This window comes from Zosterops lateralis (genome assembly GCF_965231275.1).
Source record: "Zosterops lateralis genome assembly, chromosome: Z".
Classification (NCBI taxonomy): domain Eukaryota; kingdom Metazoa; phylum Chordata; class Aves; order Passeriformes; family Zosteropidae; genus Zosterops; species Zosterops lateralis.
In genome coordinates, this window is record NC_139800.1 from 44,078,348 (window position 1) to 44,105,814 (window position 27,467).

Below are 27,467 nucleotides of genomic sequence, written 5' to 3' on the forward strand. Positions count from 1 at the left end.
AATCCTTTCAGAATGCTCTAGAAGTGAGAGAGCTCAAAATAAACATGGGTACAATTTGTTACCACATACCATCAGAATTTCATAGCACTCTGCCACTGCAACTACCTACCTCTACCTACCTACACTCCTATATATGTGTGCAAACGCACACATCTGCACATATTCACATTCTTTTCATACATGTATATAAATATATATGTACACATTCACATACATACACTGTAGAAAACAGAGAGTCCCTATCTTCTACTTTTCTATTATGCCTCTCCCCACCCCCCCACCAAACCAGTATGAATTAGTTATGGCTTTATAGTAAAAATCCATTTAAACATCTTTAGTGTCACATAAAATCACAGCAAATTATTTTTGTGAAGAGATCTGATCAGCTGAGTGAAACACAAGTTTTTTGAATAATTTGGATATTAGAAACAGTAAAGCACCAACTGAGTACATATACAGCAGTTGTTGCATGTTCATTTTGGGTTTTCTAATGTTCTGTATGATTTCTGTTATTGAGTTTCTGTAATAGTTCATTCCTACTCCCATCCCCTTTCCCTAATCCCTGTCATTATCTCCTCAACAGGCCTCTCCCTCCCCACTGTACCCCCTCAATAGCCCTCTCCCAGTCTGTTGTACCTTCTATTGTACCTTATCCATTCACACTTCCTAGTACTTGACGGCTCTGGCAAAGCCAGATGGTTCAGCCAAGGCTTCAGGTATCCCCCCACCCCTTTTGGCCCAAAATGGCAATGTCAATGCCCCCTGCACCTAAGTCACGCCCCCTTATTTCCATCAGTAACGACCTGTATTTAAGGGCAGGGGAGAGCCAAAACCCTCACTCACACTCACGCTCTGGCACCCTGGGCTTGGCCCTGAATAAACACCTTTTTTACCACCAAGTGTGAGCTGCTCCGTTTCTTCCAAGCAAAGTCACGTCTTTGTCTGAAATCTGGACCCAAAGGACAAACTCGTTTACATGGTATCTGAAGAGCAAGCTGGCCGGGAGACAAGCTGGGAAGAACCATAAGCAATGTTCCTCCGAGGCTTATGTCTTGGACAAATTAAATTTTTTATGAGGAAGTGAATTCTTCCTCCTTTAACAAAAAGTTGCAGATACAATGGAATTTTAAGCTCCTCTAAATCACAAAACCCACTATGTTTTTTTTTCTTCACTCTTCAAGACCAGTAACTTACAGACAGATAAAAATGTATTCATTAATCTTTAGATTCTCCCTTCTGCAAAGTAAGTTGTCTTGCTGATGATTCAGCAAGTACAGCACTTATTTCACTAGCTACAGATAGGTGTTGGCAGATTACAATTTGAGGCATCATCCCACAATTTTACCTCAAAACTACATCACTCACCAGCTTCCCTGGTCACTAACAACTGTTTTTACAAGAACCCAATTCCTGCTTTTACCCTTCTATCTTTAGATGTGAAAGTAATTTCTAAACACATAAGCACATACATGACTGAATTCATGCCAAATCATTATTAACAATCATTAAGTGCTGCATTACATACCACTACAAATCTGACATGGACATAGCCTGGAATGAAGTATCTAAAAATTGCCCACAAATGCCATTTTTACAGTGGTTTGTTTTTCCAACTTCAGACCCACTATCACAATGCAACAGTGTAGGTTTTTACATATTTGAAATAATAACTTGTGCTACATTACATATTCAAATTCATTTTATTGTCAATGAACAATAATAATATTCTTATTTTTTAAGCTAAAATGTTTCAATGTTACTTTGAACTTAATCAGGAAAGCTTTTAATGCTTCCCCTCTCCCCCATCCCAGAAAATTGTTCACCATTTTTAGAATATGCCTGTCAGCTCAACATAAAATTTTCAAAGTGTGTTATTTTCCTTGCAACTTCAACGTTAAACTGAAATGAATGTGTCCAGCTGAACAGCAGTTATCTCGTGCTGATGCCACTGAATTATTCAAATATACTGCCTCTGCGAAGATACAAAAAATAGCTCAAGAGATACTTTCAAGGAAATTCTTCGTTCCACAATGAACAGAAGAGACAAACATATGCACATATATACATACAGTAATTGAGTCATCAGGCTAGGAACATTCAAAACCTCTAGAGACCAAGCTAATAAAAAGACTTTGCTCCTACTGTTTTTGTTTTAGGAAAAATAAAAGCATTGATAGCTGTCTGCTGAAAGATAAGTTTTTTCCTAGTCTAGTTCACCTTCTAGGATGAACTAGAAGACAGTGAACACATATGACTTATGGTGTTTGGGTAATTTCTCAAAAGAACCCAGTAAATTCAGTTATTCGTATTACTTTGGCTGGTTTCTATTAATACAGCACAACATTGTTTCTCTAGTGGAAAAGATGCAGAGTAGTCCTGACAGGTCATCATCCCACTTTGCTTGCAATGTTAACACCTATCATCAACATCAACAATACAATGAAAAGCCACCTCACTTTAGGAAAGGGTGCTCTCACAGCACTCAGGCTTTTAGCAAAAATACAAAGAAGGTATATGATGTTATCAAGAACTGATCATGGAAAGCAGATTTCTTAAAAGGTAGAGCAGCAATTCACTTCACAACTAAGGTAGATCCACTGTTAGATAGCATTGCTGCAAATGCCATATTTGTGATTTAGTCAGCCCCACCGCAGTTGTACCTCTCTGTTGACACAAGATTTCCTGAAGAGTACTGCAGGGCTTTTTGGTGAAGACATTAACACTCTCAGGCATTTAGCAATCTTTCAACTGTAAGAATGAAAATTATATGTAATTTCATCTCCCAGTAGGTTTAATAACTATGAAGAAAATTATTAATATTAGGGAAACTTCAAGCAGTGAGTTTAATTCATGTTAGTTTTACATGTGAGCAAATTAATATAGCAATATTTTTATCTTTTTTATAACTAATATATGACAATAGTTTATGTCAGCTTTATGTGTAACTAACTTTCAATGTAAAGAGACCCACAGCAAATAAAATAGAGTTAGCTATTCTAACAACTGTCATCTCTTTTTAACATCAAATATCATCACATATAATATTGTCCAGATCACTGCCAAAGTCCAACTCTTAGGACAGGCATGGTATCCATGGGCACTGTGGCTGAATAGTTATGCAGTAAACAAAATGCTAAGGAAGAGAAGAGGAGAGAGGAGAGAGGGGGGAGGGGGGAGGGGGGAGGAGAGGAGAGGAGAGGAGAGGAGAGGAGAGGAGAGGAGAGGAGAGGAGAGGAGAGGAGAGGAGAGGAGAGGAGAGGAGAGGAGAGGAGAGGAGAGGAGAGGAGAGGAGAGGAGAGGAGAGGAGAGGAGAGGAGAGGAGAGGAGAGGAGAAAAGGAAAAGAGATGATAATTTAACTAAATTACAAAAACGTGTTTGATTGATGACCACTTAGGGTGTTCTAATGAAAAAAAGAAATAAAATAAATATGCAGAAACTTATACTTCAAACTGACTAGAGCAAATAGGCTTTGAATTTCTGCCATTTTCAGATGGCATTTCATCAACTAGCTTACCTTTGGTATAATAAATAAAAATATGGGAGCAGAAGGAATTCCAACGAGTCACCTAGTACATACGTCTCTTCCAGCAGAAAAGCTCTGTTATCTCTGTGCCATTGTTGACACCTGATCAAGTTGTGGCCCGTGAGCCAGCTGCCCTGCAACAGCTGGTACGTAGCAATTGTGTGCATGTGTATTCTTAGCCCACTGCAAAAACACTGTACCAAATTAACACCTCTTACACTAAAAGCTCTGTTTCCTCACAATATCTCATTTACAAAGGACTGAGCGCCTTCCCCTGGTCACTTACCACAAATAAATTCAAATAAGTTCAAATTCCATGTCCTCTGATAATTCAATTATGATTTGTGTTTCTGATTTACTAATGGCTCTCCATAGATAGTTAGGACAAGAGATTTTTGAATAATGGAATGTTGTAACATCTTTCCAAGGTTTCTAAAAATTTCTATTTATTTTCCTGCACTGTGATTTTATTTTCTTAATTCAGAGTAATTCTTAAATAAAATGGGGTTTCGTTTACATCCACTTATTTCTAACAGTAAAGATGAAGCATTTTTCAACACCCTTTTCATTGACATCAATGCATTTTTAAGCAAGAACAGTTCTTACTGTACACCTGGAATTTTTTTCCATTCATTCTGCCAAGATCTTTGAACTGTGTACCAAACATCTGCACACATCATAAATCAGTTTGACACACTGTCTCCATCTTGCGTGCTTGTTTCTTTTGTATATTAATTAATTGACAAGTCAAGATCTGCCTTACTGCATTAAATACCACATACCTGGGATTTTTCATCCAGCAGTCTTTTCTCCTTAAGTGTTCTCAATAAACTACTTGGACTATCTACGTGATTATGCTGCTGCTAAATGCTCTTAGAGTGCTATCAATGGTGTACTAACTGGTGCAGAAAGGACTCACGACTGCAGCTACATAATAACATGCTGAGCAGCTGCTTTAAACAAAAGAAAACAAGTTCATTGCCCTTCTTTTATTATTTCTGCATGAGGAAAATCTAAATGGAGAGAAGAAAGATAATTCAAGGAAAGAATGCATGAATTGTTCTCTGTATCATGGCCTTGATGAAGCTGAAAGCAGTCTCAAGGCCCAGGAATGCAAACATCTGTTGAATATAAAATATGATAGGACAGAAGACACAGGATTTGCATTCAAGTATTTACAAGGTGTATATATAACAACACATTCATCAGTTCCACTATTGATACATTAGCCCTGAAGCATCATGCAGTTTATTAGACTAGAAGATGGGAGATATCCCACTATTATAGACACAAAACATTTTTCAAGATGCACATCCATGTTCATTATTTAGTAATGCCTAATTATAAACTGCAACTAGATTTTTTGAGCAAAACACATACCCAAATTTAAAAATACAAATAAAAGAACACGGGAAGGGTGTGAAGAGATGCACTATAAGAAAGGACAGGAAAAGTAGGAAAAGGATACATCTTTCTAATTCAGAAAGTGGTTGCTTGCTATTTAATATAGCTCACTCTCACCCCATTTTTAATAATCTCCTGATAATCTATAAGAAATATATTCTAAAAAAGCTTTCTTCATTTAGCTCCTCTAATAGGAAATGTTTTGTTTAGTTGTACTCCCACCTCCTCAGAACATATCTACCAACAAAAAAAAAAAATTCACTTTTGTCTGTGTTCCACCCAGTAATATGAAGTAAATAATTGTATTTTTGGTGATTGTACCAGGAGGGCACTAGTCAAAACAAATCCCACAAAACTTTTCAGAAGGCAAATTCAGAGAATTGAAGCCATGCAGATTATTTTTTTGTGGTGCATATTACACACACTATTCTGTGAGCAATATGAAGCTTCCCTTTGTAAAACAACTATTCTAATTTCCAGGCTTTAATATAAGCACATTTTCTCCATGACTCCACTAGTACAACCTAAAAGATGAGCCTAGGAAAAACTGAAAGTTATACGGAGAGAAATTGGTCAAGTTGCATGACCTCTTAAGTTATGATGCACCATGCTAGAACTAGTAATTGACATTGTAACTAGCCTTCAGGGCTGTTTTGAATATGAAAAAGTAATGCTTCCTAGGACGTCACAGAAGACCTTTTCCACAAATAATTTACCATTATTAGTAGGGAGAAGGAGAAAACAGACACAGGATCATCTGTGGGTACCAGGAGAGGTATGCCAGTATATATAAGTATCAGAAGACAGTAGAAAAACAGGTGGGTTTATATTCTGTTCTAAAGCCACTTTTCAAAAATAGTAACTGTTGTAGCTGTGGAAGTTGAAAGCAAAATGTTTGCTGTGACATACAGTCTGTTTTTTATAAGGTCAAATGATACAGTCTAGACGGAAAAAATACAAGCTTCCAAATCTCATGGCCTTTTCTAAGCTTTGATTTCAGATTGCTGGATATGTTCTTACTCTAAAAGTTCAATTTTCTCTAACAGTATGTATAAACAGTGTTCAATTTTATTTTAGGCACTGTTGATACTACAGTAAATCAGCAACACCTTGGATTAAGAATGATGTCTTCTTATATGCAAATGGTTTCAGACTTTTTTAAAAGGATAGGTCACTAGAAGAATAAATAATTTGCAAAAATTCCCTTCGTAAATTAAATTTTAATGACATGTAGAGATTCTTAGGAGCCTTCCCATGGAAGGTGCAGATGTTGTTGTTTTTAACTGTGTCACATTACTGGTTTAGGATATTCAATAAAATATTTATGCCAAAAACTTGCAAAGGGGTTGACAAATTTCTACTCCACACTTTAGGAACATCAGAAACAATGATTTCCAGTACTGAACGTAAATTGAGCTAAACTTTAATGAGAAATAAAATGTGATTACAAGTAAAACCTGCATTGTAGAGAAGTGCCTGCTGACTAATTTTTCCTTGCTTATGTGACCAAATTCCCTTCCTTTAAGGAAAACTGGTTCTTGGTGAGAGACAGTACTATCCCAACTACATAAACCCCATCCTTACATCTCTGTCCACAATACTTGAGTCAACTGCAGGGAAATAAATATTCATTCTGTTTCCTTATCCCAGTAGCACTGAATTCCTTATTTGCTCCATCTGAGCTACTATTGTTCTAACACAGAAGAGTTTTAACACAATAAATCCCTAAGCACCTTTTCTGAAGTCACTTCAGAGAGCTTAATCCCATCCAAAGAACCACTGGCCAAACTGCATCCAGTAGAGAGAGACTGTCTTGCCTGAGCTTAGCAAAACAAAGCCTGAAAGCTGATAAGCAGGGTCTTATATACTTAAGTAACCACAAGGAAATAAGAAATGTTACCTGTCCCAGAGGATAACACTATCTCAATACCAAGTGGACATAAACCAGGACACATATTAAATGGGAAATTATAAGCAACGATACAATTATTTGTGACACAGACTTTGAATAGAAGCAGAAGTGAACTCTAGTTTTAATAGCTTACCTATTTCATGCAAGATATCATAAATCATACAAATACGGTCATACTGCATCACAGCTTATGAAAGTAGAAAACAGGACATAATGATTGAGGACACTGATTTCTACCCTCTGTTTGTAACAGGATTCAGGTCTTCTTTACAGAAAAGCAGGAAAGAGATGCTGCATTACCATTTCCATCTTTCCAAAAGCTTCATGATGCAATGCATTATTAAATAGATCATTACATCAAATTAGAAATAAATCTGCAACTGCTTTTGAAAGGTTTAGTTTACAGTTCAGATGTTAAATTTTAAATTAGTTGCAAGCCTCTAAGGAAAATATATCCACAGATTAGGAGAGAAGTATTTCCAAGGCTTTCACTAAGAAGCAATACAAGGAGCTCTGCTGTGCTATACTCCTGTAGTTTTTCAGATCACTGTTAAGAGAGACTTGGAGCAATGTCAGCCAGAAAGACCAGTTTATCAATTTTCTGAATATTCTTCTTCACTCGAGTAGTCATGCTAGTATCTTAGAGATGATCCATTTTGTAGCTACTAATGGCTATTAGCCACCAATGCTGATCATTGTATTTTCACTACAATCAAAATACTGCAGGAAAACTGTTTGGAAGAGGGCAGGTTTCTAAGGATTACTCACTTAGAAACCCAGCAAAATTCATGAATGTCACATAATGCCAGATCTTTTCGTACTTAAGGAAAAAAGACAACTTCCTTTTCTAACAAATGTTCTTTCCAGACAACAGATTACTAAACCGAACTGGATGCAGAATAACATCAGAAAAAAAAATCTCCTGCAAGAGTCTTCAAGAGCTGTTGCAGATGTGAGTGGGAGGCAGAACGATCAAACAAGACAAAACCAATAAGGAAAGCTCAGCCAAGAGCCTATACGCTACAGAGACTTGCCCAAAGTTCAATTCAGAATTTATGAAATATGAGGCCACAGTGTGGACTCCAACTGTAAGCAATATACTACCATTTATTTTAAGTTTAGTGTTAAAGAAACAAATAAAATAAGCTAATTGCTATGGATTTAATCTGGGTTAATCAGAAGGGCTTTGTAGCACTTTAATCTCACCAATACTGCCCACATAATATCCTGACAGAACTTCAAAACTTGCCATATCTTTCTCATGCTGCTAGCATATATAGTACTTCTACATGAACTAATCTTAAATAGAGAATCCAACTCAGGAAATTATTTTACTTACTTGAAAACTAAGAGTAAATTGCATAAGATATTTTAAAACGTTCCACTTAATTGTGTGAACATGTTTCTCTTCCAGTTTTAACATGACAGACACTTAATATTTTCCTTCAAGTATCTAGCAGTCAAAATGATTTGTTTTATAATTTTAATTTTTCTTGAGAAGGCCTAGCAAGCAAGCAAGCAAAAACAAAACACACAAGCGAAAAAAATAAAATGGATAGCCTCACAGAAGAAGGAAAATTAAGATATGTCAGCTCCTAGAAAGTATGCACATAAATTAATGAATAGAATAGTTATACAGTTAATAAATAACTTGATTGTATAACTGTTGTATGCAGCATATAAATAGTTAAGGATGGTATAAATTACTTTATTTGCACAATCTAAAATTGCTTTAACTTCATGGTGGCTTGGTAAGGACTTAAAAATGGAAGAGTTTGTTTCAGAAATTAAGTATATTAATCTATAATTTGCGCTTTAAGATAAAAAGGGGTGGGAAAAGAAGCCATGCTCTCCCTGTACAGTAAGAGAACAGAAAAGGGGAACAATTAATATTTCAGACTGCAAACATGGCAAAAGTTGTGAAGCTTTGGAGAGAAGGGAAATGACTTTGCAGAAATAAAGTTAGCCTAAAATGAAGTTAAAAAAATCACGATCTATAAAAACCACACCTCTCTGATCCCTTGATTTTTCTTACAATCTATAACATGATTTTTTGATCCAGTAACTTTTTGTTTATTTTACTATAAAGTTAAAAGCCCCCAACCAAATAAAAATGAAAGCAAAACAAAATCCCCAAGATAACAAAAACAAACAAAAACCCAAAACCACCCACCCAACCCAACAAAAAAACAGAGAAGGTATCACTATTCTCGTTTCTCATTAGTGCCAGTGGTCTCCACAGGGCCATCATCCATGCTCCCTTTAATTCAAGAACTTCTACTTTACTGAGGCACACATGGATAATGCAGTAGGATCCATGACCCACAGTTACATTGCTTAAACATACTCTTGAAAATTTTCCTAAGGGAAAAGCAATCCAATGACCTTTTCCATTCTTTGGTGAGCAACTAGAGATATTAATGTGAATTATTATTCTGTTGGAAAACAAGACTGATTTGCACTTTCTTATTTTAGAATACTGCTTAAGGATGATGTTAATAATTTTCAGATTAAATACTCTGAGTTACTGGTACCTTTTCCTAAGAGATGAATAATTTTAATAAAATTCACTGAAAAGGAAATAAACTGATTTTTAATTTTTTTTTAATAACAAAATGAACTTATGATAGTGGCAAAGAGAGGCTTTTCAAAGAGATAACAGTTGCATTGCATCCAACTTCTGTACATTTTCACAAAATTCTTTCTGTTCTCCTAAATATTTTTTCTCTAGGATAGTTTCATCATTGGTAAAATGCGAATGTTTCACCTTGAACAAAAAGCTGCTAAACCAGACCAAGCCCCTTCCAGGTTTAAATGCATAATATAGATGGTGTCAGAATATGCACATTCCACAAAACACAACAGTGCTAAAACACAGCATACAAAACTTGAGACCTCTGACACACTCAGACACCAAGAAACAAAGTCCTGAAAATTCAGAAAAGGCATTGAAAAGTAATCCTGGGTTTTTGACCTTACCTTGTGAAATTCTGTGAAACAGTACTTTTTCACTAAATGATACTGAATCAGTTTTTAGTCTCAAAATTGTTACTTATAATACTTTTAGTATATCTGCATGATTCAAGTCATTATTTTTATTAAGCATCTACATATCACCAAATATTTGCAGAATCTCACATAAAAGGAGGTGCAGAAGAACATGCTCAACAGTTTAATTTCCCTTTTAGCATACCCATATGAAGAACAATAAATGTACTGACAGACAAATAGGCATCACTTTGATTCCACTTACCACTGGCTGATTGCAAAGATAACGGCAAAGTTCTCCGATATACTGGATGACAGTCACATTATACTTCCTGCAATCACTCCAAAACTGACTAGCTGAGAACTTCTTTTTCAACACACAGGTTGCACCTTTATGGAGGCAGTAAGGAAAAGGAAATTAAGCAACTGCTCTGTGTGGCAGCTTATGAAACAGAATGTCTGAGGCATTAAGACAGCCTTGCTCAGAGAACTATGCAGTATTTAAGCTGTTTTATTTGAAGATCTGTGTTCAAACCTGGTAGACCAAAGAAGGGAGAGGAAATCAGCCTCTGGCTGAGACTTAAAAACAAGAAGTCAGCTTCTCTTCTTACAGCACTGTTGGTGTTACAAATTATTTTAAGCATTTGGCCGGAACTCTTGGGTTCAAGTGTTTAACTGAAAATATCCAGAAGCTTCAGGCTGGTTAGTAAATCATTTGGGTATCACTGAAGCCTTATTTCTCAAGGAAGTATTCATCAATGCAGATTCAGATAGAATTAACCCATAGCACAATGATCTTTCTCTTGCTCTGACTTGTACTTGATGCATAAGGAAACAGAAAATATTTGCCATGGAAATAGTTCCATGGAAATAGTTCCAAATAAATCTTTTTTTCTAAAAGAGTCCTTGAGGACATCTACATTGCCTCAGTAATACATGTGATTTATTGCCAGTGTCAAAACAGTATATAAATTAAATGGGTAAAAAGTCAAAATACTGCATCTGCCCTTAACTTCCTTTTTACCTAAATATAAAGAAGCCAAAACATTTGTGATGCAAATTATGATAACTAATGCTACAAAGAGATCTTCTAGAGATCCTTTGTTAGTACAAAAAATCCCCTTTCTCCAAAATATACAGCTATTCCCATTGAATTTGAGCAAAGCATTAGTTTCCCAAGGGTAGTGAACTTAAGTGTGTTTTATACATTTCTATAATAATGAATTCTCTACTAACAAGTAAAGCAAACAAGCCTTACCCAGTTCAATGCATCCACCAATGCCAAGAAGGGAAGCTGCACTGTGATAAAGAGGCAGAGTAATATAAATTATGTCTTCTGAAGTAGCACCAAAAGCCCACAATCCAGCAGCTCCTTTAAGAATCTGTAAATGACTAATGACTGCTGCCTTTGGAAGACCTGTAATAAAATCAAAATAATGCATTAAAGCATTTCTTAAAGAGAATCTGTATATAAAGTCTCTTAAATCATAAAAGAACCAATTCTTTCTTCTGTAACCAAATGGTCAATCCTCTTTTTAGATGGCCATAAATAGACAATTGGCTGTTTAATACAATATTGCATGTTTCTGTACACCTAAAGATTAGCCAGTTTGTTATTTCATCTCTTTGCTATTTAGTTTGATGGCACATCCATTCAAGTAAGTGGAAACATGAAGAAACTCATTGGTTTGCCTGCTAGCATATTATAATGAACAAGAAGGGACAAAAAATTTACTCTAGATACGGACCTCTTTTAACATAAAGAGGCATCACACCAAATCTTGTTAAGGCAAGAGTCACAGTGACTATAAGGTAAATAAGAAAAGTATCGGTTCTGCGTGGAGTAAATCACACAGCGGGTGCTTACCTAAGAATCATTCATCTTTCTATTTGTTTTAGAACCCTATGAAGTCTATGATGGATTAACAAAAAAAATTCAGTGAAAAGATCACATCAGTTAGGTTCTTCTGAATGAGTTTCTTCAAGTGCAGCACGGCATTTTTCTTCAGCAACATGCAGACTCACAAGCAAGGGCTTCTTGGGCTACTACGCTGGTACCTATTAATCTGAGTAGGGGATGTGATCTTGCATAATATATGTGTTCTCAAACACACACACAAATTTCAGTCTGAGTCAGGCTGATGATGAACAGTGAGAACTGTTCAATTCTTCAAAAAATGTAATGGTTCATAAAGTTTTCCCACCTATTTTAGCAAAGCTATTGTTCATTTGAAGACTTAGCTAGAGCTGGAAGTGTAATCTGTGCAGTCTGTGCTCAAGGCTACTCCACTTTTCTACACTAAAGAGAAAAGAGAATATGCCTAGGTTGCAAATAAATTGCTTACAGCAAGACGTTTTCTACAGTCTTGAGTTTTTACTTCTGCCTTTACAGAGAGACTACTACAGATTGTGCAAAATACTCCTTTTCTTTAACTAAGATTATCAGTAATTGGTGTATCAAAATATGTGAAAATGGTCATTTACTCAGAATTAGTTATTCCACACTCTTCAGACTAAATAAACCTTATGGTTTTAGTTACATAATACCTATACAAATTCAATGTAAATTAATGTATTACATACAAAGTTTCAAAAAGATTTTAAATTCTACATAACTGAAACTTGAGACATCACATGGATATTCTATTTGTAGGAACAAAATCGTCCCATCTGGATAATTCTGTAATATTTTTTTAGCTAATTTTAACTCCCAACTCTTAACCAGCAAGCTTAACCATATTTCTATTAGCATTATTACAAATAAAACCTCATCTCTTGACAATATTTATAATCTCCTAACTTTTTTATTGGAGACTGATGTTATTTCCTAATTTTTCCTGAGAACTTGAAGCAAATAAATTATTATTTGTATGAAGGAACAAAGCCTCAGTCCAAACATGCATTTTCAATCTTTGTGTGGCTAAGCTGTTGTGTTCAACTGAATGAGAATGCCAATCCACTAATCTTAAAAACAATGCTGCTTTTCATGTCAGTGATCAGGTTTTTTTAAGTCTTCGCCTCTTAGCTGCTGGAGCACAATTCAGACATCTGTTTCTAAACTAAAAGGCTAGTAACTTAATCTTATTTTTGGTCTCTACAGTGACCTGCATAAAACATGACTTAATGAAAGAAAAACAAATGCCTATTTGCATGTTTCAGGATCCTTTTTTTAAAGTTCTAGGTAAAATCTTCATAATTTTAGCTAGGCAGTGTTATGTGGTCACAAAATACTATATATCATGATTGTAAACCAACAAAAAAAGCAATGTTTTATAAACACCTTAGCTGTGAAGTAATAGGAGGTAAAGCCTCTCACAGTATTTGTACAATGTGGCAGGAAAAAAATAAAGAAGAGAAACCCATAAACCACTGAATAGAAACACTTATTTACAAGAAATACATGTTTTTCTATAGTAATGCTTATGGATGAGAAACGTGACATTTTGATATTGAGATATTAGAGTTTCAGAAAAATCAAGTTTCTAGATGAAAACTGAAGGAAAACATACTCTTTAGCAGATCTGTACCTGTTGTTCCTGAAGTAAATATATATAAAACAGGTGACTTGAGGCTGTTGGCAGAGCATCGATTAACTGGAACAGGGTCTTCAGATGCAGCTTCTATTTTGTCTAAAAGGGTATGCACATCTGGAAATGCGGAGTCCTTGGCCATTATCCAAACACTAACATCTTTTTGAAGTTTAGGAAGAATTTCTTCTAATGTCCCAAGCAAATCTTAAAAATTAACATGAAATAATGTTACTTCCATTATGTCTTCACAAAACTAGAGAATAAAGTAGTTTTTCTCTTAAAGTTTTACTTTTTATAATAGAAAGAGGCATGCAAGTCACTTCCATGGATTTGGATTCAATAAAATAACAATGAACTAGAATGAAAATCCACTGAAAACCTGATATAATGTGCTAAAAATACTGCTGATCCCACATAGTTGAATGGTCAACTGGCTCTCAGGGCAAACTTGTGATTAGTAGTTCCTAATGCCCACATGATTTTTGGTAACCCTTAGTCATGGTTAAGACAGAATGAAGTGTGTTTAAGTTTCAACTTCAAAAAAATCTTGAAGAAATCCATGCAATGCAGATATATACATAATTGGTAATTAGAGTACAGGTTTCCTTGGATGCCCTCAACAGCAGTCTCCCATTGAGAACCACTTTTTTTTTTTCCAAAAGCATAGAAGTAACTAATTTAAAAAGAAACAGCAGGTTTAAGGTTTTATTTAACCTTTAATTAAGGTTCATTCTGTTGGCTTATCAGGAAAGAAACAGTGAGAGAAGTTCCTATAGTAAATAAAAAAGAAAATATATAGAGAGGCCAACCCTTAAATAATCCATTTAGTATTTATATTTTGAAGCATTTTTACAATGTGACTTTCTCAGAAGACTCACAGTCATTAAAGTACTAATCCAGGAAACATATCAAGAAAAGGAACAATACTGCTTTCAATAGAACTCATTTACACCTAAGTGCTTTGATACATCTCAGCCTAAGTAATTAATCTTGCAAATATTCCTGTGGGTATAAATTTAATTTATTATATCAGTTTTTATAAATGAATAAACAAAGTTGACATGATTCACCCAGAACATCATCACAATGAAGCATTGCCAGAGCCAGCATTTGAAATCCTGATGTCAACTGCAAACTCATTTCACAAATAATAAATATGGATACCATCTGCATAAATTTTATGCCAAAATAACTGAAGGTTTTTAATCTTCCAGAAATCTACTTTCCTAATGACAGACGCATGTAGCTATTTTAATTAATAACATACAAATCCATGTATATATTGCATATATACAGTGTACTATCATCAAATAAACATGTTTCACAAACCTAAGCTTTAGAGTACAGGTTTTATACTTTTTTATGAATATTTTTCAAATAGATCTGACATAGTGTAACATTAAAAACTTTATGCTCTAATTTCCTAGTACTGCAGAGTGATTTTAGGAAGGAATCACCCAAATAATTTTTAAAATCTGAAAGACAGATCTTGTCTTTCAGACAGGAAGCATCCTGTTTGAATCACTGGAGTACAGTCCCAATAAAAGACAAAAACAGAGTGAAAAAATGAACAAAAAATAATGTTAAGAACAGTAGTATTAACTGTAGGAAACCTGATGCCATGAATGTCAAGGTTAATTGGCATATTAATTCTGTCTTGCTGTCATATTATATAATTATGGCATAAAACATGGTATAAAAGTTCTCATGAAAGAAACTTCTCAGTAGATAGTAGAGAACAGCAGAAACAATAAATGATTTCCTAAATAAAAATGGTAAGTTTTAAATAGCTGTATTCAAAGTGCCAGAAGCTGAAAGTTACTTCTGGAACACACATGAGATGAGGTGTTTGGAGATGACTCCAGTTGTATTAACATATTTCCGAATAATAATTCTAATGATGGTCAACTAACATTTTGCTCCTCAAACAGAAATCTTCTATGCCAGACATTGTGTAGTCTTTATATGTCATCTTTTTCACCTGTCAGGAAGGCACAGCCCTCTTGGAAAAGCTACCATTTGTATTTTTCTAGAGGTACTCTGTATGTGCACTTCATACAGAAAAGCAATCACACTAAAGCAACTCAGCTATTTAAACTTGGTGTTTCACTCAGGTACTTATTTAGTTTTTATGCTATGAAAGTATATACAGATTTTGGGTTACTTGTTTTGGGAGAAATGTCTCCTTATAGAAAATTTGGCAAGTTCCATCTGTGTTGCCTACATTGCTTGTATACAAATGTTTGCTCTTTGCTAACTATTTGGCTCCTACTGGGAAAAAATTTCTGGAATTGATCAAGATGAATATGCTTTTCCACTTCTGTCTGCTTTTCTTCTCCTCCAACTTTTAAAGCATTATTCAACAAAAGTTTGTGAAACTGTTACTTTATATTCACATGAATACATACAGTTACATCTTTTGAGAAAGAAAGGAAAATATGTTTTGAACCACTGTCCTAGGCTTTTAGTTGCACAAAGGTTTTTATGTTATTTTCTAGCAGGGAGATCATGCAGGCTGTTGGCAAGGACACAGTCCCACGCTGATGAAAGGAATACATTAGATTATGACATCAGTTTGTACTGAACAGAAAGTTACTCAGAAAGAAAACTCCATTAAATGGTTCTTACATAACTTTGATGTGTACCCTGGCTGATATGCTCAGGAAGTTATATCAAGTCCAAACTCTTCCCCACACTGTCTGGCCTTAGAAAATAATTGTTACTTGTACTTGATCCCCCAAGTGAATCAGCATGGCTTCTCACAAAATTATAATAGAAAAGTCAGTGGTGGCTCAGGAGCAGTGTTAGTATCTTGAAGAGCTGCTGAAGGCATTAAAGGTAATAAAATATAAACTACCTTGCAAATCACAGTTGGCTCTTTCTTCACTCAAAGCCCATCTGGGACAAGACACAGACTAGACAGAGTAAGAGCACATGATCAAAGAGATATGATGTCTAATAGAGCAGGTGTCCTGGACAGGTTTTCTACAGTCCCCTTGAACTAAATGTTTAGGTCTAAATAGCTTTTTATTCCAAATGGATAAGAAATTGTTGTTTTGATACAATTCATTCTTTGTTCATTCAATTACTAACATGATAGATGAGACTTCTACTTGTATGTAACACAAATTACTTTAATTTACAAACACCAAAAATTACTTTGCTTATTCTCTTTCCCTGGGATGTAGACATGGCTCTGTCTAGCTCAGAATACACTCAGCTAGCACTGCTAATGTCTCAAAAGTAAAGAATCCTGGCCAGAAAATTGCAATACAGCTAGGAGACATACCTCTGTACAGAACTCTAAAATCACAAGAAGGCTGTGAATAGAAGGGGCTCTGGAGGTCACCTCAGTCTGATCTCCCTGCTCAAGCAGAGCCACGTAGAGCAGGCTGCCCACACGTGTCCGTGCAGCATGCACACTCCCTTAATAGCCTTTGTTATCAGGTCTGATGTAAATCAATCTCATGCAGGTTAGAAAGCAATCCTTTAACAGCTGAATCCTTGCATCAGAACTCATGATGGCAATCTGGGATGTCCTGCTCTGGGCTGAACTCTTCCCAGTACAAACAGAGTAGAGATGCCCTGGCAAATAAATTCCACTTCTGCATTTCTGGTGGGTCACCAAATTGTATGTGTTGTTTAGTAGTACTGCTGTTGTACTGCTATAGATACTATGATACAGCAGATGTAATGTAATCCCTTCTTCTATCAAGACTTCAATCAATAGAAATATTCCCCAAAAAGGACATAAAGCCTTAAAATACATCTTCATTTTTAGCAGTGCCTTACCTCCTCTGTTTAACCAGCAGATTTTAAACAACTAGAGATTGGCATAGTCTGGTAACAGATGTAGTAAGACCGAACATCTTTTGAAAGAGAAGAGCATACAGTTTCTTTCTTACTCTTTTACAAGTTCCTCATTGACTTACAAGTTAGTTAACTAGTGTTTTACTAAAAATGCAGTTTGAAACTGTAGCTTTTGAATCACTTTCAAGAAACATTCCCCAAAATGGGAGTGGTGGGAGAAAATGGTTCTGGGAATGAAAGCGTGAGAAGGTTAAGTAACAAATTAAAGCAAGAGCTAAATACTCTGGGAACATAGCAGACAAACGAGAGTAGTTAAAGTAAAAAACTCTCACGCAAAGGCAAATGGAATTACTGGAAAGGAACAGAAAGACTAAATATTGGCAAATAATAGAATTTGTATTTGCCTTTTAACCTGAGCGTGGATGAGAAGATAAAAAAAATTTACTTGATCGCACTAAGTTAATTAAAAGAGCATCAGTGTCATAGAAAAAAAAAATCAGACTTTTAGAGATAGCCATTACATATAAAAAACCATCAAGAGGAAGAAACCTTGAAGGTTTTGTAACATATGTGGGGCTTGAGAACAAAACATTCAGTTGCTGAGTTCATATAATATATTAAGGCAAAATCAAACCCACAAAACTTAAATCTTACTGAAACACTCTGAACTAAAGTTAGAAAAAGCAATCCAAGTATGAGAGAATTGTCAGATCAGAAGAAAGCCTGGTTCCAAGTGCTGAAGCAAAGACAACATAATACTAACTGGATGAGGTTACCAAACCACGATGCCTGAAAAATATGCAAGCACACGTCAAAAGTGAGGAGTAAAAAAGGGCACACAAGAGTGATCTTATAAGAGGCACTATGAAAAATGGAACAAGGTATGAAAAAAAATGCAACCATAAATAGTATCAAGTCTAATTGTATGGAGGCATCATGTTTGTAAAAAATAAAAGCGTTTTTGAAAATGAGGTACAAAAAAGCTTCAAGATGTAATCATCTCACACAAAGGGAGGCTTTCATCACTATTCTGAGCAGGGAAGATTTAGCCATAAACACTCATCACTGAGAATTATTTCGGACAGCAGATGAAGGTGGAAGGTTCCCTTCGGGATAAATGAAGCTAGATAATATTAACTAGATATACATTAAGATATAAAAGTAGAACCTGTGCACAGGTTCCTGTACTAATGTGCTATTACAGAAAAGGATTTCAAGAGCACATTTGGTCTTGCTGAGCACAGGCAGTCAAATTGTTAAGGGGATAATTTCTGCTGTGTTACAGACTATGAATAAGACCAAAGGTCATCCAAAACAGAAGATATAGTTTGTAACTATTGCAAGTAATAGAACTGCTGAGTTAACCCACATTTTTTTGTGAAGGGTGAAAAACCTACATATTTTTTAAAGAATTTCACTATCCAGAAATACTGCCATTGCATGCTATTCTGATTTTAAAACACCCATCTTAATTACCAGACACGATGCCTATGGCAATGATAGATATCAGATCATAAGATGATTGCTTTTACTGTAAATACTTTATATATATATATATATATATCATGTTCAAACTATCCACACTTCTGTGAAAATGGTGCCACAAAAACTCATGTCTGTTGATGAGGAAGATTCCATTGATATTCAAATTTACACTGCATAAAAAGATGTTTAATAGACATCTAAGAATTACGTAAATGTACTGTGTGACCCCAGTATTAAACACTGCTCTGCAATTTTTATAAACATTAGGAAGAAATTATTCTCTGTAATAATTAGGTACAATATGTTTCTTTCAAGAGTGGTATGAGTTAGGCTTCACGGTCACTGGTCTGTGTATAAACTTTCAGTTGCTAAATCTGGGCTCCTTTGGAGAGGCTCCTGTGTGATGTGGTCAATAGCTGAGAACTTAGTAACTTTAACTTCTTTCACAGATAAAAATAAAAAAGAGGCTCTAAGTCCTGAAGAAAAACACTGAGAAGGCTCATGGGACTGACAGACTTACAGCAGAGACTAAAAGCCATTAATAAAGTAAGAACCCCAAAAGGTAAAATACCAGCTGAGAGACTAATTTGTTGGTATTTCTGTTGTAGCAGTAGTCTGCACACAGCTCTTCCCATGTGAGCAGATGCAGACTCTCAGAAGAACCAAGTTCAACACAGTTGCTCTTACTATCAGCTGCTGGTAGCAAATTAAGAGTGGAGAAACACAATTCCTGGCCCTGCTCTGCAAATGCTTTTTTTATCCATTAGTTACCTCTAATTTAAATAAAAAGCTTTTCTCAGATACAAGCTTTTATCCAAAGTTTCCCCTCACCGCAGTCAATGAGCAGGAGGCTCCTGAATATTAATTCCTTTCCTCAACCCATACACTCCAAAGTACATGTTCATAAGAAGGAGCTAAACAAGTTTTAAATTAAGACAGCAAAATGAAAAGCTGTCAGTTCAGAAGCCCGGTAATCATGTACTTGGATTATTATATTGAAATTGGCTTTTGTTTCATTGGTTTGTTTTAATTACCAAACATCTCAAACCAGAAAACCATGTAGAATCAGAATGACAAGATGTATAATTTAAAAACGTGCAAGGGAAAAAAATCTTAAATGCATTTTTGAAAACACAGCAGTAGAGAACAGATGGAAGAAAATTCTATTATTTAGGCATCATGGGTGTAAAACCCCACAACTTGTGTAACAGGAATAAAGCAAGAAGGTGTGCAACAGAAAAAAGGCAAAGGAGACTTGAAACAATACTGCAGAGAGGTAGGACAACATTAATATGAAATATTTACAGAGGTAGGTAGGTAGGTAGGTAGGTAGGTAGGTAGGTAGGTAGATATCTTCCAATCAAGTGCCAAGCTTCTGTGGGGTCTTCAAGCCTTGTGGGTCCTTTTTCACTTGATCATAAATGCTATGGGAAGTTTATGTTTTGATGTCTTCAGTTTATACATCTATCTAATTAAGCCAAATTTGATCATACAATGCCCAGGATGCCTACAAGATTTTAATTTCTTTTGAAGCATTTAATAAAAATGTAATATTCCAGAAAGTTGCACCACACACACTATCATCCCTATTCAAAAACACAGCAATTTCTTCTACAATCCAACGCCAACAGTAAGTTATTATGAATCAACCTCCTGTGTACTCTACTCCCCAAACTTTATCCTTGGAAAACTCTACTGTACCTCTGCAAACAGTTGAACAGCAGAGGATGTAGAGTCAAGCTAAGACCTTCCAGTTTTGTAGTGTGTTTGATCAATAGTAACGTGGGGATGCGGTACAAGAGAATAAAGCACACGATTAAATCTGACTGTTTGAGAAGTAATGGAAAATTATTCTTAATAGGTAATTTTAATGCTTTCAGAGGCACTTTAAGCTTCTACTGAAGCAATTAGACACTTGGAACAGGCTGTACTCAGATGTTGAAAACTCTCCTGCAGTATACATTTTCAAAGAAAATGTGAAATGGATGTTCACAATGTATGGATATTATTGATTCTGCCTGAGAGGCTGATGCTTTATAACATCTTGAAGCCTCCTCCAGCCCTGTGTTTCTTTCATTCTCTGTTTCTTTTCATTACATCTGTAAACCACGTTTCCAATAAACATTAAAAGCTTTGGATGTAGGAATGAGGAGTACACCCTACCTGCTCCCACAACCAGTATCTTGGGCTCACAGCTACTGACACAGTGCAGGAGAGATCTGAAACGGACATTGAAGTTGAGGAAGGCCACCACACAGCCCAGCTTGGCCAGTCCGAACCACACGTGTATGAAGTCTGGCTCGTTCCCCATCAGCAAGGCCACCGTGTCTCCCTTCTTCAGAGCCTCGTGCTGCAGGAAGACCTGCGCTATCCTGTTACTCCTCCGGTCCACATCCCTGTAGGTATGCACGGTCCCTTCGTAGATGAGGAACGGTTTGTGCGGCTGCTTCTCTGCCAGCTTCACAAACTTGTCCAGGACGGTGACGACCCTCCCTTGCAGCCGGTACATCTCCATTCTCAGCCCGTAGGTCATCACTTTGAGCAGGTACCTCAGGTCGGCCCAGAAGTAAGGAAAGAGGAGCTTCTGGACGAAGTGCAAGGAAAGAATCCCGACAGCAGCCCCCGGTACCCAAGAGGGAGGCACTGGGAGCGGGTAAAGGTCGTCCCAGCCGAGCATCTCCCCGCAGCCGCGCCGCCGGGCGCACGGCCGGGCAGGGCGGGGGGCGAAGGCGGCACGGGCGGAGACTCCTCTCTTCCCTTCCACAGCAGGACACTCACCGCTCACGGGCAAGGGAGACGGGGAGCTCCGACGACGTCTGCCTCAGCCCTGGCACGGCTCGGCACGGCTCGGCACCGCCCGGCACGGCACGGCACGGCACGGCTCGGCTCGGCTCGGCTCGGCTCGGCACGGCACGGCACGGCACGGAACGGCTCGGCACGGCTCGGCACGGCTCGGCACCGCCCGGCACGGCTCGGCACCGCCCGGCTCAGCCTCGCGGCGGCTGCGGGACGGGACGGGACGGCCCGGCGGGAGCGGGGCGGAGTGGCGGCGCTGCCCGGCGCGGGTGAGGTCGGACGCCTCCCGCCCCTCGGCCCGGGGCTCACGGACAGCGCGGGGCGGCGGCCGCGCCCTGAGCCGGTTGCATAAGGCGCGATCTCCCGCTTCCCCCGCCCGGCGGCCGCAGCCCGGGGTTGGCTCCCGGCGAGCGCAGGAAGCCTCGCCCCGGGCCAGGCGGCGGCTCCGGGCGCAGCCCCGGAGGGCGGGGGCGGTGCCGGGGCCAGGTGGCTCCCCCTGCCCGCCCCGCCCCGCCCGCCGAGCCCGGGACCCCCCGATGCCCCCTGGTGCCCGGAGCTCGGCCCCGCTGGAGCGGAGGGGAGCAAGTAATTGAAGAGGTGAGTTGTATTCCCAGCTCTCCTTAGCGCTGTTTTGTTCTGTTTCACCACTGATTAGATTAAGAGTGTATAGACACAGGTCTGGTATATGAGCGCTGACTGGACACGCATTGAAAACAAATTCAAACAAATTAAGTAGTGCAAAACTAGATTATAGTAGATTTCATGCCTCTTTAAAAGTGATACTGTCAGTAGACTGACAGGTTTTTATTGATACTGTAGTGTTCCTACTTGGAAAGTTCAGTAGATGTGTGTCTGTCCTAGCAAGGTGTACATTTACAGGAAGAAAGAAATATTTAGGTTTTCAGCTGATGAGAATCACTTATTCCAGAAAGACATTCTGTGAGAATACAGAGTTCTAGCTTACTTTTCTTAAGTGGAGATAACTTAAAGGGCCACTATTCAAAATTTCTTAAAAATAACTAACAGGTAGATTAAATACTGCATTAACCTGTGCTTAACATACAAAAACTCACTCTAGTTATTTGACTGACTGGAGTATGGCTGTGTTAACTCCTACAGAAATGTGCATAAATAATGTATGAAGGGAAAGGCTGTGACTCATAAGGAAGATGCATACTTATGTGTTGATTTGAAGGAAGGTAGAGATTGACAGATATTCTTGTTTGCAAACAATTGCTCTGAAGAAGGCAGAAAGAAAGCAGAAGGCACAGCAGGCCAGGTCAGTGAAAAGCTCTGGTTATGATGAGAGTGAGAGGAAAAGCAATAGGTAATTGATAGAGCACAAAAGTAAGATAATACAGAATGGGCTGTGGAAAAGAGAGATGTACTTTAAATATTCTGTGCTGTGAGCTAAAAATCAGCCAGGCAACACTGCATTTACTAAAGTGACTAATGATTAGTATGTCCCCACATGCCACAAGAACAGAGAGGAAGAATTTTGTTGTCAGTGCTGCTAATTCCCAAGAACTGAAATGATGAGTTAGACCTTAACATGAAGACTCTGGTATTCTGAAATATGCATTTTCAAATCCAAATCATAGATTTGTGGTCTCTGAATTGTCCCTTTTCCTGTTAACTCTACATAAAAGTTATGTTGATTCTCTCTACTCAGTATCCAAGTTTCTTGTAAACATAGGCAATAACTTACTTCATATATCCTCCTGAAGGGAGTCAGGACAATTCTCTAATACATGAGCTATTTTCCAGTAATTTTCTGGTCTGTTATAAAAATAGATAAGATGAGCCAAGAAATATCAATAAGCAATGGAAAAGTTACGTAACTCAGGTGAAGCCGTGCTGGACCCGTCTGTGCCAGAATTCCTTTGGGACATTGGATGAATCTCTTACAACGTCCTCAAACTGGGTTATTTGGTCAAGCCACATGCCTAACCCTACACCTTGATGCCCTCTCAGTACCTTGGTTTGATGTTATACAAGCAACTATAGATTAAGACACAAGGATCTGCAGTTTCTATTCTATGCTAAGTGAAATGGCAGCTAGTCTAGCACCTAAAGTTAGGAGGTGAGTTAGAAATCAGTCAAATTCACCTTCAATATTTTTGCTCTCTATAGTTTTGGTTCTTAATCCAATGGAAATACATGCACATTTGTAATTTTTTTAAAAGTAAACAACATAGAATTTGAATGCTCAAATTATTTTTTTTCTTGTTAACTAGCTAATATCAGCAGTGAAGGTGCAATTATCTGCATGCATGGGTTGTTGAGTGTAACATACGAACAGTTAAGAGAACATGAGTTGCCATATACATTGAATAAGTGGTTGGAAAAAATAGTTGACTGGGAAAAAAAAGTATCTTATTATGAGAATAAAATTACTAACATACCATGTACTTGCAAGTGATACATCCATATTGTGAAGAAACCTCAGGTAAAACTATTCCAAAGGTTAACTCAAAAAAATCTCTGGAAACTTCTCATATTTTAAATGTAGTGATATTTGTTTTACAGTAAACAAACGCCCAAAACTATAGCAAGAAATTCCCTGTTTATCAGGTTCTTGTTAAATGTCATGAGCTGAAATCCAATTTACTTTTGACATTATGTAGGACACATAAGCTTGTACCGCAGACAAACCACCGAGCCCTGAATTATTTCATACGCTGTAGTTATTCTGCTCAATTTTGCTTCAACAGAAAACATTCTGATGCCTGAGAGCATGCTACAACCCAGTAGTGAAATGTAAAGGAGTTTAATTTTCTACTTCTGAAACTCATATGTGAGAAGACTTTTTCTTAATGTGGTTAGATAAAGCATTTCCCTGTACCAAAATCTCGATATTGCAAGAAAATATGCACTGATTACAAAAATGCTTCTGTAGCATAAAAACCTGTAGTTTTGATGTTACCATTTTGACACATTGTGCCTTTTAATATCCATATAACACAATATGGTGCTGTACATACATTTTATTGACTGAATCTGGCTAATATGCCCATGGGAATTTGCTTGCACTATTATAGTGACATAAGTATTGCGGGGCATGGGGACATATTTTAAACAAGATTTTTTTGATGTATTGAGTTTTTGTGGCTCCTCAGGGGAAATAATAGCATAAATTCTGAAGTGTCATCTATTTTCTGATTTCTTATTAAAGTAATTTTAAAATAGTGCCTTTTTTATCTGAAATAGAAGATCTGAAATTTACAGCAGAAAGACATTAAATAGAAATTCCTACAAGAAAAAAAGTCTGTGATTTAAAGATAGATTCCTGGCTTTTCAGAGTATCAGAATGCTGTAATACGGAAGAAGAAGAAAATAGCATCATGTCTTGCAAAATTTTCACCATTATTGAATTCTTCCTTTTTTATATTTCAAAATAAATATATTTAAAATATGTATTCTATTTTCAAATATAATCCAGAAGATTAAATAAAAAATAAAAATACCTTTAAAATGCAATTTCCAGATATTCACAGCTCATTCTTCAATTCCATTACCATTAAAGTAAAACAATCATGTCCAAGTAATTGTGTCTATTAACTTCCGCAGGTTGGCTGTGAAACATACATCTGGAGAAGTTTAAAACCTTAAATCCAAAATTAAACAAGTAATAAGCAAACTGGAATTTGATGTCCAAGTGGCCAGTAAGCAAGTCATAATGCTGTAACAGTCACACAAAACTAACTCTTTACTAATAATGTCCCATGAGAATCTAGGGAATGAATGGTGTTGTCATACTACAGTTAGTACTGAGACCTGAGGAGGTAAAATCTAAAGTTGTTGTCATGGCACAGACCAGACATTATGAAGTTTTTCACCATAGGAAAGCATTTAGGGTTCAAATCCATAGGAAATTAAATTAATTTTTATAATATTTTGGAATGCTTGTTTATTCTGTAGTCATGTGAGGACATTCATTTGAAATACTTACATTACATAAAGTGCCTTGTCTCAAAGTCATTCACTACAGCATGTCAACACTACAGGCTTGAGGCAACCTTTCAAAGATGTAGAGAAATATATCTCTGGTAGATGACATTTTATCAGAAAGCTTTACTATTGATGTAATAGATAATTGAAAAACACGCACACTTTTTATTTTTGATTTTATTAACTTTGAATAGGTCCTACAGGTAAATTTGTAGTTTTGTCTGAATTAATGAAAATGTGTTAGTACTAGGAGCCATATGCACTAGCACTCTAGTAAAATTTAGCTACAAGCTTCCAAAGAAGCATACTGAAATATTCAAATTCCTATTCAAATTTTCTCCTCCTAGCTTTGTGGACTGCTGATGGAATGAGTTCAAAACAGTGAGTCTTTTGGTCCTAGAAAGTTTTCACATTGGAGTCTGATAGCCTCAAACCAGTGGTTTTGATTTTATTAATTTCAGCTCCTGCCTTGCTTTCAGATATAAAACATGGCACTGATCTGCCAAAAGGATGCATATTTTACACGGCTCTAAAGAATAGGTCATCATTCATACAGAAAGATGAAATAAGAGCCACATGTAAAGTAGAATCTGAGTATAAATCCTTTATAAAGGATATTCTGGTGCCATCTTGGGTGTAAGGTAAACAAGAAAATTTGAAAGCATCATGAAACCCCAGACAAGATATGAACTGAAATAGAGAAGGAAACAGATTTCTCCCCAGTATGAGGTGTCATTATTTTCACATTCTTTGAACAGACACTTTGTTGGCCACTAGTTTAACTTGACTCATGTTATGGGTGATTTGAAAATACCTTAAGATTTATTGAAAGTTCTACACCTTAATTTTTTTGTTATTCTTAAAATTGTTCTAGACTACACTGCAGAGCATAGTATCCCAATTAATTTTTCTTTTCATGTCAAATAACAAAAGCATTCTTTTACACAATCTTAGCTGGCTTGGAATAGGATGACATAAGAGTCTAGAAGAAATCTTGCAGTGATTGTCAGGGAAATTTTCTGGCATGTTGGCCTGTGTCAAAACAGTATGGAGCAGATGAGGCATGAAAATCATGAGCAAAACTTCAACAGTATGTAACTATCTCTAAGAAATCATGTAAGAGCTAGATTCCTACCAAATCCATTGCTTGCTTCTGCTTTGTGGGTATGTGCTAGGGAGAGAAATTTTAATTTAAAGGAAATTTTAAAAAATAAGCATCTTTCGGATCAGGGTGTTTTCAGTAAGTACCAGTTAGAACTATTAGATGTTTTCATTATCGTGCTGAATTTCTAGGTGAAAGGGCCGCTGTACTCATCTTTCAAAGGATTAGAACAGGGTGTTTGCTTTCTGTGCCTTCAGGCATACAGAAGATAGTTTTCAACTTGCCTCTGCTTTCTGAGCTTTCATGTTTGCAACACAGTTAAACAGTATGCCAGAGAATATCTGCCCCTTATTAGTGCTTTCATTGTTTTGTTCTTTGATTGCATTTGAAATTTTATCTGATGACCATGACAATAGTATTATCAATGTTAGCTGGTATAACAGTTCATTCCTGTGACCTCTCCTTCCTAGCAGTACTTCCCTGTACTTGTGCTACCATTTCTGATACTGTCTCTAGGTTCTTCTTACCCAAGAAGAACCTAGGAGAACTTGGGTCTTCTATTGAAGAAGAAAATGGAACAACATTTTCAGAAATACTTTGCCCTCTGGTACAACTGGGATATATGCTAAAATACTGCCTTCTTTAAATTCAGTAGCAAAAACTTTCACTAATTTTCTTAGCTTTCTTCTCACATTTCCTTTTCTGTGGTATGGAAATGAAGAGAGAAAATGACTCTCTCAAATGCCCAAGAAGCAACTTACAACAGGAGAGGGGGAAAAAGAATGTAGTGTACTTAAGAGTTAAGGTACTTGTACTTCTCTGTGCATATTTCAGCACTACTGAATCCTGAAACCATAGTAATTTTTGTGGTGCAAGAGACTCATTCTTCAAGCATCTTCTATGTAGATCCTGTTCAATGTGACTGTAAATCGAAGTGATCTTGTATTAAGTTTGCTGGATTGAGT

At 36.9% G+C, this 27,467-nt stretch overlaps 1 protein-coding gene across 2 annotated transcripts in view; it reads right to left on the reverse strand.

Annotated features, from left to right (window-relative positions):
- The window catches only part of SLC44A1 (solute carrier family 44 member 1), a 146,567-nt gene that overhangs the window by 14,979 nt on the left and 104,121 nt on the right, over positions 1 to 27,467 (reverse strand). The window contains exons 17-19 of one of the 2 annotated variants that reach the window (XM_083883583.1): positions 13,356 to 13,562; positions 11,087 to 11,245; positions 10,094 to 10,218 (exon numbers count right to left, since the gene is read on the reverse strand). In XM_083883583.1, coding sequence (XP_083739709.1) covers positions 10,094 to 10,218; positions 11,087 to 11,245; positions 13,356 to 13,562 — 491 coding nt within the window. Of the gene's footprint in view, positions 1 to 10,093; positions 10,219 to 11,086; positions 11,246 to 13,355; positions 13,563 to 27,467 lie in introns of those variants that run through there. The other variant, XM_083883590.1, reaches the window with a different exon arrangement.